Below are 13,987 nucleotides of genomic sequence, written 5' to 3'. Positions count from 1 at the left end.
CAGCCCCAGGGCCTCCCCCGACACCCCAGCGGTTGTGACAGGTGTGGAACCTGCGGTGGAGGGGAAGGGATGCCCCGTCTCGCCGCTCCGGTGAGGGGTGCTGCATCGCCTCATCCGGTAACCTGGGTGCTGGTGCGTCCGCAGCAGGTTCCAGGCCGTCGGTGTGTTTCCCGTGAACACTCCCCATAGCCTGCAGCCGGTGGGCCGGAGCTCAGTAGCCGCCTCTGGCTGTAGAGTTTGTGCCGGGTGACAGGTGCCAGGAACGCAAGGGCGCATTTGTGCTCACCTGCCTGCAGCCTGGACCTCCTGGCCCCGCGAGGGTCCCACTTAAGTGGTTCCGTTCGCCTGTGACGAACCGTGTTTGAGACGTGCTGAGCCGTCTTCGGGCGTAGAACGCACTGGGGCCGGAGCAGGCAGACCCGAGAGACAGCCGTGGCCAAGCTGGCCTTTCCTGGGGCTGCAGAACGAGAAATCCCCCAGAGGGCTTTGAGGCCGGGCGCACTCTGCACGTGGCCGCGGGCAGAGCCCAGGGCTGGGCCCAGGCCGCCCAGTGCCCTGTGCAGGGAGGACAGGAGGGACCTCCTCGCACTTCCCCATCTCCATGCTCCTGTGGGCAGCATTTCCGTCTGTCCCCTCGCCGGGCTGAGAGCTCTGAGGGTGGCCAGTGTGGCCGGCACTGTCCAGGGGACTCTGGAGGGCGGGGGCTGGTCAGTGATGCCAGGCCACACCTTCTAGGAGCAGGGGCCTCGTGGGCATTTACAGGGAAGCTGGGAGGCGTTGCCTCACGCGCACTGTCGGCCGGGGGACAGGGAGAGGGCGTGTCCCCCTGGGTGGGCGGAGCCTGACCTGCCGCCTCTGCTGTCGCCTGTGCCCAGGAGACCAACGTGTTTTACGGGCACCACGCCAAGATCGTCTGCCTGGCCTGGTCCCCGGACAACGAGCACTTCGCCTCCGGCGGCATGGACATGATGGTGTACGTCTGGACCCTGAGCGACCCCGAGACCAGGGTCAAGATCCAAGGTGACTCACTTACCTGTCTTGGCTCCCAGGCAGCCGGTCCTGGGCACCTCCGGTGGCCCCCCTGTCCTTCGGGGAGGGCGTCCAGGGAGGGCGAGTCTCTGCCTCTTCTCCATCACACCCCCGGCTCTGCAGCCCTGAGCTAGGCCTCCCAGGGACCGAGAGGTCCCAGCGCGAGAGTAGGTGGTCTCCGTACACGGGACGTGTGCTGGGTCGAGGGGCTGCTCCTGGCGTTTCTGGCTCAGTCCCTTCTGCCCACTGCGACAGAAGCCCACGCACGGGGTGGCTCACACGTGACAGGAGTTAGCTGCCCGCAGTCCTGGAGGCTGGAAGGCATCGGGGTCGGGGTGCCGGCGTGGCCGGTGAGTGGTGCGGACTCCGACCAGCGGTGTCCGCGGTGTCGTGGCTGCAATGAACAAACTCACACGGACTGCAGAGGTCCTGTGGGGACAAAGGGGCGGCACGGCCACTCTGAGTGAGAGAGGGCCCCGACCCCCGCCTGGACGGGCTTTTACTGCTTTTCCGGGCACGTCACATCCAGGGTGGTCCTTGTGTGCTGTGCACAGGTCCCTGATAGGTGGTCACCTTTTACAGGTGACAAGGAAAGGATGTTTCTTTGAAGGAAAAGAACAGCATGTTGCAAATTCTAAGGGGAAAGCAGTCAAGCTGGTTACACTCCGTCCTCGGGAGGATTAGCACAGACTTTAAGAAATTACTTTAAAGATATGCAGTAAACGTTTGCCGCTTACGTGGGTCGGTTCCCTGTGCACGAGGGCCTCCTCCGCATCGCACACTTCTCGCGTGCGTGTCCCCACGGCGTCAGGCTCGGTGGGACCTCTTTCACGGGAGCACTGTTCCTGTCCATAACCCGAACTCCTTGCAGCGCTGCCTTGTGCCAGACTGGGGTGTTCAGCCCGCTTTGGGGGAACAGTAACACTCACTGGAATGCTTGCACTCCGGCCCCTGGAGGGGCCGCCTCGCTTCCCCTGCCCTCCGGTCTCATGTGTCGGCTGCAGCAGCATCCAGGAGGCGCAGCCTGTGAGCCACATGTAGACTTGGTGTTTTTCTAGCAGCCACGTCCCAAAAAGTCAGTGTTCTTTAGCCCAGCATTTTATTTCCTTGAGGTGGCAGTAGCTCATGCCATGGGCTGTGTTGACCCCGTGGCTTCTGCCCTGGGTGGGACCGTCCTGTGGAGGACAGGGCCCCGCGTGGCCAGTGGCAGCCTAGGGCACGCCGACCTTCCCCTCTCGTGCCCGGGTCCGATCCCTCTGGGGAGAGGGGACAGGGCCGCTTAGCAGCAGTTGTGTTTGGCCTCCCGGGGCCAGCTGGTTTCGGCACGGGTCGCTCCGTTGCCCTTGCCCAGGGTGGGGGAGGGGCGGAAAAGCTGGGTTTCCCTAGAGAGGGTATCCTTCCTCCGCAGATGCACACCGGCTGCACCACGTCAGCAGCCTGGCCTGGCTGGACGAGCACACGCTGGTCACCACCTCGCACGACGCCTCTGTCAAAGAGTGGACAATCTCCTACTGAGGACCCGCCTCCGGACGGACCGAATCAGGGACTAGAGTTTCACCGCAGCAGAACACAGCGATCCTCTAAATATTTCTGTAACGCCCCCGCGCCCCCGCCCGCTCTCGAGGGAGGGGCCCTGACTCCCGGCGACCCTCGGCCCTCGTCTCCGCAGGGCGTCCGTGTCTATCCGTGTCCTTCTGAAAGCTTTAGACAGTGACAGTTTGCACATGAAAATAAAGCGAGCACTTAAACAGTGTGTGGAGCATAACTCAAACCCACCCCCAGCGCAGCCCGAGTGCGGAACATTCCAGAGGCAGAGCCTCAAAAGCACACAGACCGCTCCCGTGGCTCCTGCCGTCTGTCGAGGGAGGCTGTGTCCCAGGCCCACCTGCCCGCGGTGGCCGCGCAGGGAGGGGAGGGTGCGCCGCAGCTCCATGAGGCCCGCATCACGTGGTCCCAGAGTGCGTGCCACGCCCTTCGGTCACCTCCAGGGAGCCTCAGAGCGGCCGGGCACACACATGACCTTGTATTTCACTGTCCGTTTTTGTGCTTGATTTTAAGAATGGAACCGTGAAGGTTTTTTTTCTTTTTAATGTGTCTTAACTGTTGCTTGTCCTTGTTTACAAGCCTAGTGGGTTGTGGGCGCTGTCTCCGGGGCGTTTGAGCCCCTGTTAGCCAGACCGAGGTGTCCTGTCCTCATTTTACCGTCACCCCTTGGTGTTTTTCTGTCTTACCCCTCCTGTCCCCGAGGTCAAAGTTAATTTAAAGGTAAAGAAGCCACTGTAACCCCGTTACCATTTTCACCTCTTCTTTTTCAGTGCAGAAATTAAAAGTAAGTATAAAGCACGGTGATCTGGAGTTTTTTTGCGTGTGTCGGAATCACTGGTCAGGTCGATGTCGGCTAAAAGCAATCCCCCCTGCACTTGTGAAAACACTTTGAGCGCTTTACAAGATCAGACTGAGAGACGATTAAAGATCTTTTCTCTCTACTGTGGATGGCTGACTCTGTGTGGTGGGGCACCTGGGGGCTGGGGGCGCATGCTCAGAGGAGACGGGCCGGGCCCTGGGGTGGTCAGGTCTGCCTTTCCGTTGGGGAGGGGCCCTTGTCGCCATGCCAGCCACCAAGTCCCCGCGTCACCTGCTGGGCCACCACAGCTCAGCCTTTGTAATCTCTCCCTTTACAATCTGAAGACATTGGACCCTCATTCCATCAGTCCACCGAGATCGGCTTGTTGGCACCGCCGGAGCCCTTCCCGACCGACTCACGTGGGCGTAGAAAGGGTGGGCAGAGTGCACCGATGTCCACCTGCGTGGGGTGGGGATGATGATGGCGCGCCTCCCCGAGCTGTGCGGGGAGTGCGGGAGACACTCCGGGTAAACCCTGAGACAGGCTGGCCCACAGTGAATGGAATAAACCGTTATTCCATTTACGTTAGTACATTATAGACGCAGTACGTTACAGGTGTAAAAGGCAATTAGTTATATGTGCATGTGGTAGCTGCCACTGTGGTGGTGGACACAGTTACTGCCCAGCTAACGATACACAGCAAATAGTGCCCCATGTCCCAGCAGCAGCCGGGGGAGACCGGAGCAGGAAAACCAGGGTGGGCCTCCTGGAGCAGGCGGCCCTCCAGGTGGGGGAGGCAAACAGGACTATGGTTGCACCATCCTGGAACATACCCAAGACCAGGTCCACCATCACCCAGGGTTCTTGCGGGGATGCCTGCCTTCTGTGAGGGTGAACAGTTGCAACCCAACATTCTTTGACACAAAAACCTGTTCTTTTCCATGAAGTCCTAGACTCCTGGGAGTGTGGTTTTCTGACTGACCCCTCTGGCCACCACTTCCTCACACCAGGCTCTCAGACACCTCAGCCCCAGTAGCGCCGGGCAGGACGACCCTCTGCTGTGGCGGCTGTCTGCCCCTTGCACGCGGTCGGGCAGTGCCCTGTCCTCTGCACTCTTCGGTGCCCCCGGTGGTGACTGCCGGAAGTCTCTCCCGACACTGGCGGTCCAGGCCAGAGGGCCCCTTCTATTCAGACAGGGTTTGGGGGGGGGGGGGGGCTGCTGGGTGCTGGAAGAGGTTTGCAACTGAGATCCTTCTGGCTTCGTGCTCTTAAAAGGAATAAAGATGAGTTACCTGCCTCTCTCATTTCATTCAACAAAGCCCACTCAAATCCTTTACTCACTCATATTCATTGATTCTCCACTATGAACCAGACACCCCAGTCCCCGGCTCAGGGGACGTGCTGCCCTTGGAGAGGAGACAGGCGGGACTCGTTTCCTGGCTGGGGAAGCACCTAACTCGGGATTCCATCTGTCCAGCACAGCCGGGCTGTGCCGAGCAGGCTCGGGAACCTGAAGGACAAGCCTGGGGTTGGCGAGGATGGGGGGACGGGGGGGCAATGGCAGCCCACCTTTCAGGGTTCTAGAGCTCCCGGAGGTAACCCTGCCTCCCTCCTCCTGGAAGGCCTCCTTTCATTTCCCCGGGCCCTGCTGCGGGCCAGTTGCTGAGGCACCGGTTGTAGTGGTCACCTGGGAACAGCAGAGAGCAGCTGGCAACCAGGCCGGGCGGTGAGGGTGGGTGGAAGGCGGGCCAGCAGGCTGGACGCGCTGGAAGCTGGAAGGGTGACTGGCTGCTAGCAGGGCGCCCAGGTGGCCAAGCCCTGCCCACACACCAGGGCAGCGGAGTTGAGCAGGCCAAGCACCTGGGGAATTCTGGGGCATTGGCAATGTGGGCCTTGGCATGTTAGTTATCTGTTGGGCAGGTACACTATGACCAAAAACCTAGCAGCTTAAAAAAGTGCCTGGTGACTGTCTCGTGGTTTCTGTGGCTCAGGAGTCTAGGTCGCTTGGCTGTGTCCTGTGCGCAGCGACAGTCAAGGCTGGAGGCTCCTCCAGGCTCAGCCGGGGCAGGCTCTGCCTCTGTCGGGGTTGCAGGCAGCAGGCAGCACGCAGCAGCCCACAGCATGGAGGGCCCTGGGCTGGCCGGCTGTGGGCCAGATGCAGGGGCCTCTCCCCCAGGCGCTCCCAGCTCGGCGCGTTGCAGGCGGTCCGCTCTTACATGCGGTTGCTGCGCACACGCAGTCGTGGGTAGCCCTCACCTTTGCCGTGTTCTCTGTGTCTAGAAGCAGGTGACAGGTTCTGCCCACACGGCACAGGAAAGCCAGATCCCGGGGCCTCCTGAACAGTTTGCCGAGGTAGTCACACGGTGCCTGTTCAATTTTTAGATTGTGTGTGTGTACGTATATATAAAGATCAGATCATATATAAATTATAGATGCATAATAAATATGTAAATAGACTTGTAAAATATGATAGCTACATAAATGTATAATATTGTACAATATATAGCTGTAATATTATACAATAAATGTGTAAATATTTTTACAGAATAGAATAGTCATAAGATATATAATACAAATATGTATGTGTATTATACAGGGTCCGACCTTTTTTATTACAAAGTCTTTTATTACAAAACCATAAGCATGTAACTCTGTAACATAACAATATCACACAAGCACGCCCTATGACACTTTAGGTGAAATGTTCAAATTCAAACTATAAATCATGACACCCATACTATTACCCTACCCCCCCCCCCCCACACTCAAGGAGGCGTTACTTCTGCCGGACCCTGTATCTATGTAGTTTATAGATATTCAAAAACCTATGGTATGTTTCGCAATTAAACAATTTCTAAACCATGGAGCCTTTTTGGGGGGGAGCGGGAGAGGGTAAATCAGCTTGACAACGAGTGCTCCCAGGTGCAGCCGAGCAGAAAGGCTCTCGCTGCCCTCGGCGGCAGCAGAATCCGAAACAAGCGCCGGCTGGACTCGGGTGCCGGGGAGCCCCGGCTGACTCCTCCCGTCTCAGGTATTGGAAGTGATTTGGAAGTCACTCCACACATTACACGCTGAACTTTTTTGAAAGTGTCTGGAAATTACTTCAATGCCTGATTTTGATTTGAAAAACGGAGGGAATCATTTAAACCTATAACCGCTTTGCAAAGAATGGGCATTTTTGCAGCCCCTAGCACATGCGCAGTGCGTCCCTGCGGTGGTGACGTCCTCCGCCCCTCAGCAACGCTCGCGGGTCACCGCCCGCGCGCCGCGCCTCCCGCACCCCTGCGGTCCCAGGAGTTCCATGCGCTTCTGCCCGCTGTGACCAGCTCTGCCTTCTTAAACACGACTGCCACTGCCGGGCTCTTCTCCAGGCCCGTGACTGAGTTTTGGACACGCACCAAGTCGTCACCAAACTCCCACACTAATTCCTAACCGTGTGTTTTCACTGCCTGAGGGTCTCCAGGTGCGCACGGGTAACATCTGGAGACCATGGCATTCGGGGCTTCCTCCTTCCCCGCGGCCGTAATAACTCTGACTTTGTCTCCTGGAAGCCAGGCACAGGAAAAGCTGTACCCTTCCAGGGTGTCTGGCACATCCCAGGCTGTCAGCATCCGCCTGGGGCAAGTCTCTTAACCCCGCCTGGGCCCCCGCTTTTTTGTTGAGAGCCCGGGGCTGGCGCAGGCTCCTCCTCACCAGGTCACCGCGAGAGGAAGCAACACCTGCTTGTAGCGCCGCGCCAGCCGGTCTCCCGGCTCCGCGAGCAGGAGGAGACGCAGAGTTGTTACTAGCGTTTGGCGGGAACCAGAAACGCCAGGCCAGGTGGTTCCTTCCACGTGGGTGGTGGGAACAGGCCTATGTTGACATGTGACATGTGTTGTGTCACCTCCCTCCTGCGCTGGGAGCTTTCCCAGGGTTTTCTTTTCACCGCTCCCCCTCCCCCAACCCCAGCCTGAGGGAGGGGCAGAGGCCGTCCCAACACCCCAACACTCGCGGGAAGAGAAGCAGGGCTCCAGCCCAGTCCGCCTGGCTGGGAGGCCTGGGCTCATCCCGCTGGTCCGTCCTGGGGTCGTTCATTCAGCCTGCAGGCTCTCAACCCAGCTGCAGGGAGGACTCCCCGAGGGTCTCTGACAGTGCGCCCGTGCCCGAGCCCGGCTCACACCAGATGGCTCTGCCTCTCCCAGGGCAGCTATGACACACATATCTCTTCAAGGTCATTGTTATGACCAGGGCTGAGAGCCACTGCGGGCGGCAGGGTGGCATCTGTAGCGTGGACATCTCAGACAGTAACCACAGAAGCCTGGCCTCACCTCCTACTCTTTGTCATACCTTCATTATCACTGCCTGTGGTGATTCACTGTATGTGTCAGCTTGGCTGGGCAAGGCGCCTAGGTATTTGCTCCAACATTGTTCTGGGTGTTTTGGTGAAGGTGTTTTGTGGGTGAGATCAACATTTAAATCTGTGCGCTTAGAGTGAAGCAGATTACCTTCCGTAGTGTGGGTGGGCCTCGTCTAATCAGTTGACGGCCTGAACAGGAAAAACAACTAACTTCCCCCGATCAAGAAGGCGTTCCTCGGCAGACAGCCTCTGGACTCGCACTGCACCTCTGCCCTGGGTCTCAGGCCTGCGGCCCTGCCCTGCAGATCTTGGGACTTGCATCTCCACGAATCACGTGAGCCAATTCCTTAAAATAAATCTCTTTTTATACATACACGCATCCTATTAGTTCCATTTTTCTGGAGAGCCCCGACTCATACAACGCCATGGTCAAAACTGGCCCCTTGTTGGACGCGGCTGCGTGTAAAGCATCCGACTCTCGTTCTTCTGTGGACGGCCACGACCGCAGAGCGGGCGGCCCGGGGCACAGGACGCGCAGGCCAGGGGAGGCCAGTCCAGGTCTCCTGGTCTAAGCAACCGCAGCAGAGGCACAGCGATGGAGGTACGGCCGCCCGAGGTTCATGCACAGCCAGGGACGGGACTCTGTGGGGTGAGGACAGTGGCCCCCACCCGGGCTGGTGTGCCCCCCTGGGGGACATTTGGCAATTCTGGAGACATTTTTGGTTGCCGAGATGGGGTGAGGGAGGGGTGCTGGGCTCGCCGCTGGCACCCAGCGGGTACAGCCCGGGATGCTGCAGCCGGCCCCCAGTGCACGGGATGGACAGCGGCCTGTGACAGGAGCAGCCGGCCAGAAACGTCACACAGCCCAGGCAGACAGACCCTGGGTTTGCATGGAGAAACACTTAGTCACTCAGGAAATTAAGGTCTCGCCCCTTGGCAGGAGGAGGGTTGCGCTGCAATCAGGAAGCCAAATCAGGAAGTTGCCTAACCGGGCAACAGGGAATACGCCTGAAGGACTGGAAAAACAGGCTGGGGGGAACGTGGCCGGGACCAAAAAGGCCCGGGAGCTTCGAGGAACCTTAAGAAGCCAGCCAGGCAGCCCTGGAGGTAGGACCAGGAGCCCAGCCCTCGCCCGCGTGTGCAGCTTGGACTGCGCTCCTCGCCTGGGGAGCCCCGGCTCCGAGTCTTAGCTCGAGAGACCAGAGGTGGTGAGTGGCTGTCCTGCGTTGTGTGGCTTGCAGCTGGTGTTTTTACTTTCGGGAGCAAACGGATAAACTCAGCGGGGGAGCTGGGGCAGCAGAGGTCTGGACTGCCCTCTGACTCGGTGACCTTTGGTACCTCGGTGGTGGGGACGTGGGTGTGGGGACGGATCCCACTGAAGGTGGGGGTGTGGGCGTGGGGCACGCTCTGGGGCAGTCTTTCTCCAGTCGTCGTCTGAGACCTGATGATTCTGCTTCTGGGCACAGGAGCCGGACACACCCTCCCTCAGGCGGTGAGGGGAGAGGGGACAGGGCAGAGGGCACAGGGGGCGTGTGTCAGAGCACTCCTGCCGCGCTGCAGGGCTACTGATGGCCTCTGTCCCCATGCTCTGTCCCCACGCTCTGTGTAAGTCCTCAGCATTCCTTCCCTGCCGGCCCAGGGAGGCTGGCGCTGTCTCCCCGTTTCACAGCTGAGCAAATGGAAGCTTGTGAGGTTACGTACCTTGGTCAAGGGCATGCCGCTTAGAAGCGGCAAGACTGGGAGTCCAACACCCCTCCCCGCCGGCCCCTCCGGCAGTGTGTGTGTGTCCACAAGACCCCCCCACCCCCCCTTCGTGATGAGAAACAAGAGGGGGGAGTGCGGGAAGTCCTTTTCCCGTCACTACGGACGGTCCTTCCCTCTCGTGTTTCTTCCTTCTTCCTTCCCCGAGAAAAGTCGCAGAAAGATCGGCTTTCTGCTGCAGAAACAGAGGCCCGCAGGTGTGGGGGTGAGGGCGCAGCTTGACCTTCTGGAATTTTGGCTGTTTGTGAAGAATCTTAGCTAAGCCCCCACGGGGCTGCTGGTGACCAACATTCTTACAGGAAAAGTGACACCTGACAATCGCTGAGCCCAGGGGCCAGGCGTTGGAAGGGTTTTCCTTGTCGTGGGGGCGTTAGTTCGTCCTCAGGGTGACCCTGTGAAGCAGGTGGGACGTGCGTGGCTTCCTGGGAAGAAAGAGGAAACCAGAAAGGAGGAGTAGCCCGCCCAAGGTCAGCGGCTGGGGCAGGAGCCCGGCTGGGCCGGTGTGGGCTGCGTGTGTCCAGCCGCCAGGTCCGGGAGGCCGAGCGGCGAGGTTGCCCGCTCAGCTGAACCCCTGCTCCGCTCCCTGCGACCCACATTCTGGACGCTCCATCGAACTGCTCTTGGCTTCAGCGTTCTCATTGTAAAATGTGGATGAAAGCTGGGTTCCCCCCACCCAGGGCGGTTTGAGGGGTAACACCTGTAAAGTAATCAGTAATGTATCGCCATCAAAGTTTCATGATCGCTGAATTGTGCCTCTGTTCCCTTTAGGGACCCAGCTAGTGCCCCTGAATGAGGCTGGGGTGCTGGGTGCAGCGCACAGCCCTGTGGGATGGCCCTGTGGGGGGAGGGGGGAGGTTGGCTGGGGATCGGTGCAGGGAGTGACGTGTTGGGGGGGGCGGTGGGGTGGGGAAGGGTATGGGGGCTGCGTTTCAAGAGGAAAGAAGAGAGTGTGGACTAAGACCCTGGGCCCCGGCCGACCGACTGATCAGGGGCCTGGAAAACCCAGCCACAGGGGTTTCCCAGCCTCCACCTGGACCGACCCCCCCCCCCACCGCCACCCCCAGCCCACAGGCACCATCGTCAGGGGAACTCTTTGTCTTCTCTTTAGAGGTGAGGACCTCCTCATCCTGCCACCTTACACCCTCTCTAGCGTTTTCCATAATTGCACCTAAACCCCCACTCCAGTGCACGGGCGCTCCATGTCTGATTCGCCTGCCCCCTGGCACCCTGCCCCTTCCGAGTCCCCCGGGAGCGGCGGCCCACGCAGACCGCGCAGGGAGGCTGCCGCCCTGCCTTGGAGGACACAGGGCAACCCTCGGCTCTCTGGCTGGTCAGGGAACGTGAAGCCAATTAGATGGGACCCGTCAACAATGCAGCCTGCGTTCACACTGTGCACAGCCCTCCTGCAATTAGGCGTGGCCAGGAACGCAAGGTGGGGCGGCGGCTGTTCCCCACAAACGGCGGATGGCCAGGTAGCTATGAAGCTGACTAAAGCTTAGCTTCTCTGATGGTCATGAAGCGTTGTTCCCGTTTCCCAACCTGAGCAGAAACCGGGAGTCCGTGACAGGGGCGAGCACGGGAACACCAGGCAGCCTGCAGAGGGCTGGGCTCGCCCCGGCAAACGCCCTTGACCCCCGCCCCCAGCCCTCCGGAAATTCTCTTCTGACCAGGCGTTACCGACTGGTGCCCACGTGGAGTCCCGTCACCCCGCAGTCCAACCTACTGGAGGGGGGCCTGCCACTTGTCTGCCCCTGCACGGGGCACAGCAGCTGGAGTTGAATTCCATCCAAGCAGCTTGCTAATAATGCTAGAGGACTCAGCCGTTGGGAGCCTCTAAGCCTCAGCGTGCCAATCTGTAAAACAGGCCTGATCGTGAATGACCTCCCGCTTGGGGTTGCTGTGGCGGGTCACAGGTCACATGCGACGTGGCCCGAGAGGGTCTCGTGCGTGTGACAGACTCAACGAGAGAGAGTCTGTTTCTTTCTCCACGTGGGCCCGAGAGACCGGAGGGGTCTCCCGGCCAGTCCGGGGTGTTTTAGAGCATGGAGCCTGGGACGCTTTCTGGCTGTTTGTGGATGAGCGTGCTGGTTGTAGTTTTTCTGCCCGCATTTTCATGTCTGTTTGATTCCCTGCACGTCGTTGCTTAAAATCGTCCACAGACCTGTAACAGCGCTCCAGCCCGGAGAGGGGCCTGGCTTTGGGTGCTTTCGTCAACAGCCAGGCGGAGCTCGCTGGCTTCAGGCAAAGCGAGGTAGAAAATATAAATAACTCTAAGTTATTTATAGAAGTGATGTGTCGTGGGTGGCGAGCTGAGGCTGAAGTGTGGGAGCACTGGTGAGCCCGACGGTTCGTCTGAAGGCTGCGGATCGGCAGGGGCAGGGGGCGGTGGGCTTGGCGTGTGCCCCGCCCCATCCCAGACCCGTCCCATCGGAATCCCAAGGGGTGGGCCCGGGGAAGTGCCAGTTCTCATCAGCTACCCTGACCCTGGCCTTGTGGGGGCAGTAATGAGCCACTCATTTACAAAGGTCCAGACCAAAGGTCAAGACCCGGAGGATGCCTGCCAGCCTGTGCCAGGCAGTGGCACGTTGACACCCGGGAGGTGCTGAGCCAGTGGCCACCCAAGGCAGCGAGGGGCACAGAGCTGCCGTGCTGGGCGCACTGGGGCTCTTTGGGAAGCTCTGTGCTCGATGCAGAGCTTGAGGCTCCTCTGAGCGTGTCCAGCCTGGTTCCCCGGGGACAGGAAGGAGTCCGAGAGGCCGGACAAACGCCCAGTCCAGCGACATGGTCTGAGGGTGCGTTTGGCGGAAGTGGCAGATTGCTCAGGCGGATTGCAAGGCGGTGAGTAACTCCCACACCTGGAGCCTCCGGTATCTGACGCCCAGAGGCGCTGCGGAGACCGCCTGAACACCCCACGCCTGCACATTCCCCGCGGTGCCCACAGCCTGGTCACCGCAGGTGCTCGGCGACCGCAGCGAGCTCGCCGGGGGAGGGAAACCTCTGTCCCCCTGAGGTACACCCCCGGGCAAAGTCTATGTGTAAAAGCAGCAGGATGACGGGCCGGCAGCTGGCAAGCCGCTCACCCTCCGAGGCTCGACGTATCCATCCCGCAAACAGATTCTTTCAGGGCGATTCGGGGGGAAGAATGCCGGAGTTTTACGTGAGGGTCTAAAAGTGACAAGTGGCTGCTTGTTATTGGACACCCTTGATCCATGGATATTTCCATCTTTGCTGCAGAACCGGACTCCAGCGTAGTAGCCGCGGAAGCCCCGCTAACTCATTGTGGTGGCTCTCTCCAACGCCTTTCCGGGGGTCCTTGCGAGTCAGTCGGCCCAGTGTATTCCGTGGTCTCCCGTGGCTGGCAGGAGAGGCGGCTGAAGCCGGGAGCGGGGGTCAGGGGCGTTCGGGTGGTTGGTGATGAGGTCTGTGAAGGAATTCACAAAGAGAAGTAAGGGTACAGAATAAAGTTTTTATTCCCTGTCCAAGAAAGGAGAGGGGCATGGTGCGGAGGGATACGCCAGCATTGCAGTTGGGGTTGGGGGGGGGGGGTTGAGTTTTTACTGGGTTATCATTGGAATCAAACGGGGGGGGGCGGTTGCGGTTGTGTGGCCCCCGGGCTGTCGGAGTGTTCTCCCAGGAGGCCGCAGTCTGTTCCGATTGTTATCTTCCGCCCGTGGGTGTGGGGAGTGTTCTGTTGTGTTTTGCTTTCCAGTCATTTCCAGTCCCGGGGACAGAAGCTCAGAAGAGCAGGGTGGCCGTCGTGTTGCACAAGGTCACAGGCCTGCTCGGCCGATGGTGCCGCACTAGCAACCGCGGCTGGCGTTATCCTTCCAAGGGGGCGGCCTCTGCTCCTTCTGGCGTCTCTTCCCAGGGTCCCACCCAGCAGACACTCCCTGGCTGGGGTGCTGGTGGCTTTGACCTTTCCCAGCCAGCCAGCCTTGGAGGTGGTTCCAGCCAAGGCTGTCTCACGGGTTGTTGCTGAAACTGGATGAGATCGTGTGACCTCGGAAGCAACACCATGAACAATGTTTTCAAATGGAAGATGGCCGTGTAGTTACTTAAGTCCTGATTGACAGACAGATGGATAGACTGACTGATGGACTGGCTTTGGAAGCCGCAGGTGGGGAGAGCCTCACTGTCGTGGGAGAAGTGGGAGGAGGCCTGGGCGGAGAACCAGGACACCTGGCTTAGAGGCGACTCAGAGTGTGACCTTGAGTTACCTCTCCCCCGCTCCGGTCTTCTCATCGTGAGTGTGAAGTGCGGCCCAGTCCGCCCCACAGAATCCCCCGGTACGGTTGTTTCTGGTAATGAATGTGAAAGGGTCTTGTAAATGGTCAAGCTCAACACAAAATATTATTGGTTCCCAGTATCACTTACCTGGCATCGCTTATTGGTTTCCCACAACAGCCTGTGAGACGGGCTTGGGGAGTAACTTCCCCCAGCCCTGAAGGCACAGAGCATGCACCCCCACAGTGCCGGCTCCGGCTCTGCCCACAGGCTCTTCTCTGAGCCCCGCCACT

General features: G+C 59.6%; 2 protein-coding genes across 2 annotated transcripts in view; both read left to right on the top strand.

Annotated features, from left to right (window-relative positions):
* Positions 1 to 3,378, top strand: part of WDR1 (WD repeat domain 1) — a 31,633-nt gene extending 28,255 nt beyond the window's left edge. Inside the window, exons 14-15 of the mRNA XM_028507092.2 lie at positions 876 to 1,020; positions 2,438 to 3,378. Of these exons, the coding sequence (XP_028362893.1) occupies positions 876 to 1,020; positions 2,438 to 2,544 (252 nt within the window). The 3' untranslated portion in view covers positions 2,545 to 3,378. The remainder of the gene's footprint in view (positions 1 to 875; positions 1,021 to 2,437) is intronic.
* Positions 3,379 to 8,700: 5,322 nt separating this feature from the next.
* Positions 8,701 to 13,987, top strand: part of SLC2A9 (solute carrier family 2 member 9) — a 76,698-nt gene continuing 71,411 nt past the window's right edge. The window contains exon 1 of the mRNA XM_028507254.2: positions 8,701 to 8,917. The gene's annotated coding sequence lies outside the window, so the exon portion shown is untranslated. The remainder of the gene's footprint in view (positions 8,918 to 13,987) is intronic.

This window comes from Phyllostomus discolor, chromosome 1, assembly GCF_004126475.2.
Source record: "Phyllostomus discolor isolate MPI-MPIP mPhyDis1 chromosome 1, mPhyDis1.pri.v3, whole genome shotgun sequence".
In the NCBI taxonomy this organism is placed as follows: domain Eukaryota; kingdom Metazoa; phylum Chordata; class Mammalia; order Chiroptera; family Phyllostomidae; genus Phyllostomus; species Phyllostomus discolor.
Note: the sequence above shows the minus strand (reverse complement) of the source record. Positions and strands in the feature narration are given on the sequence as shown.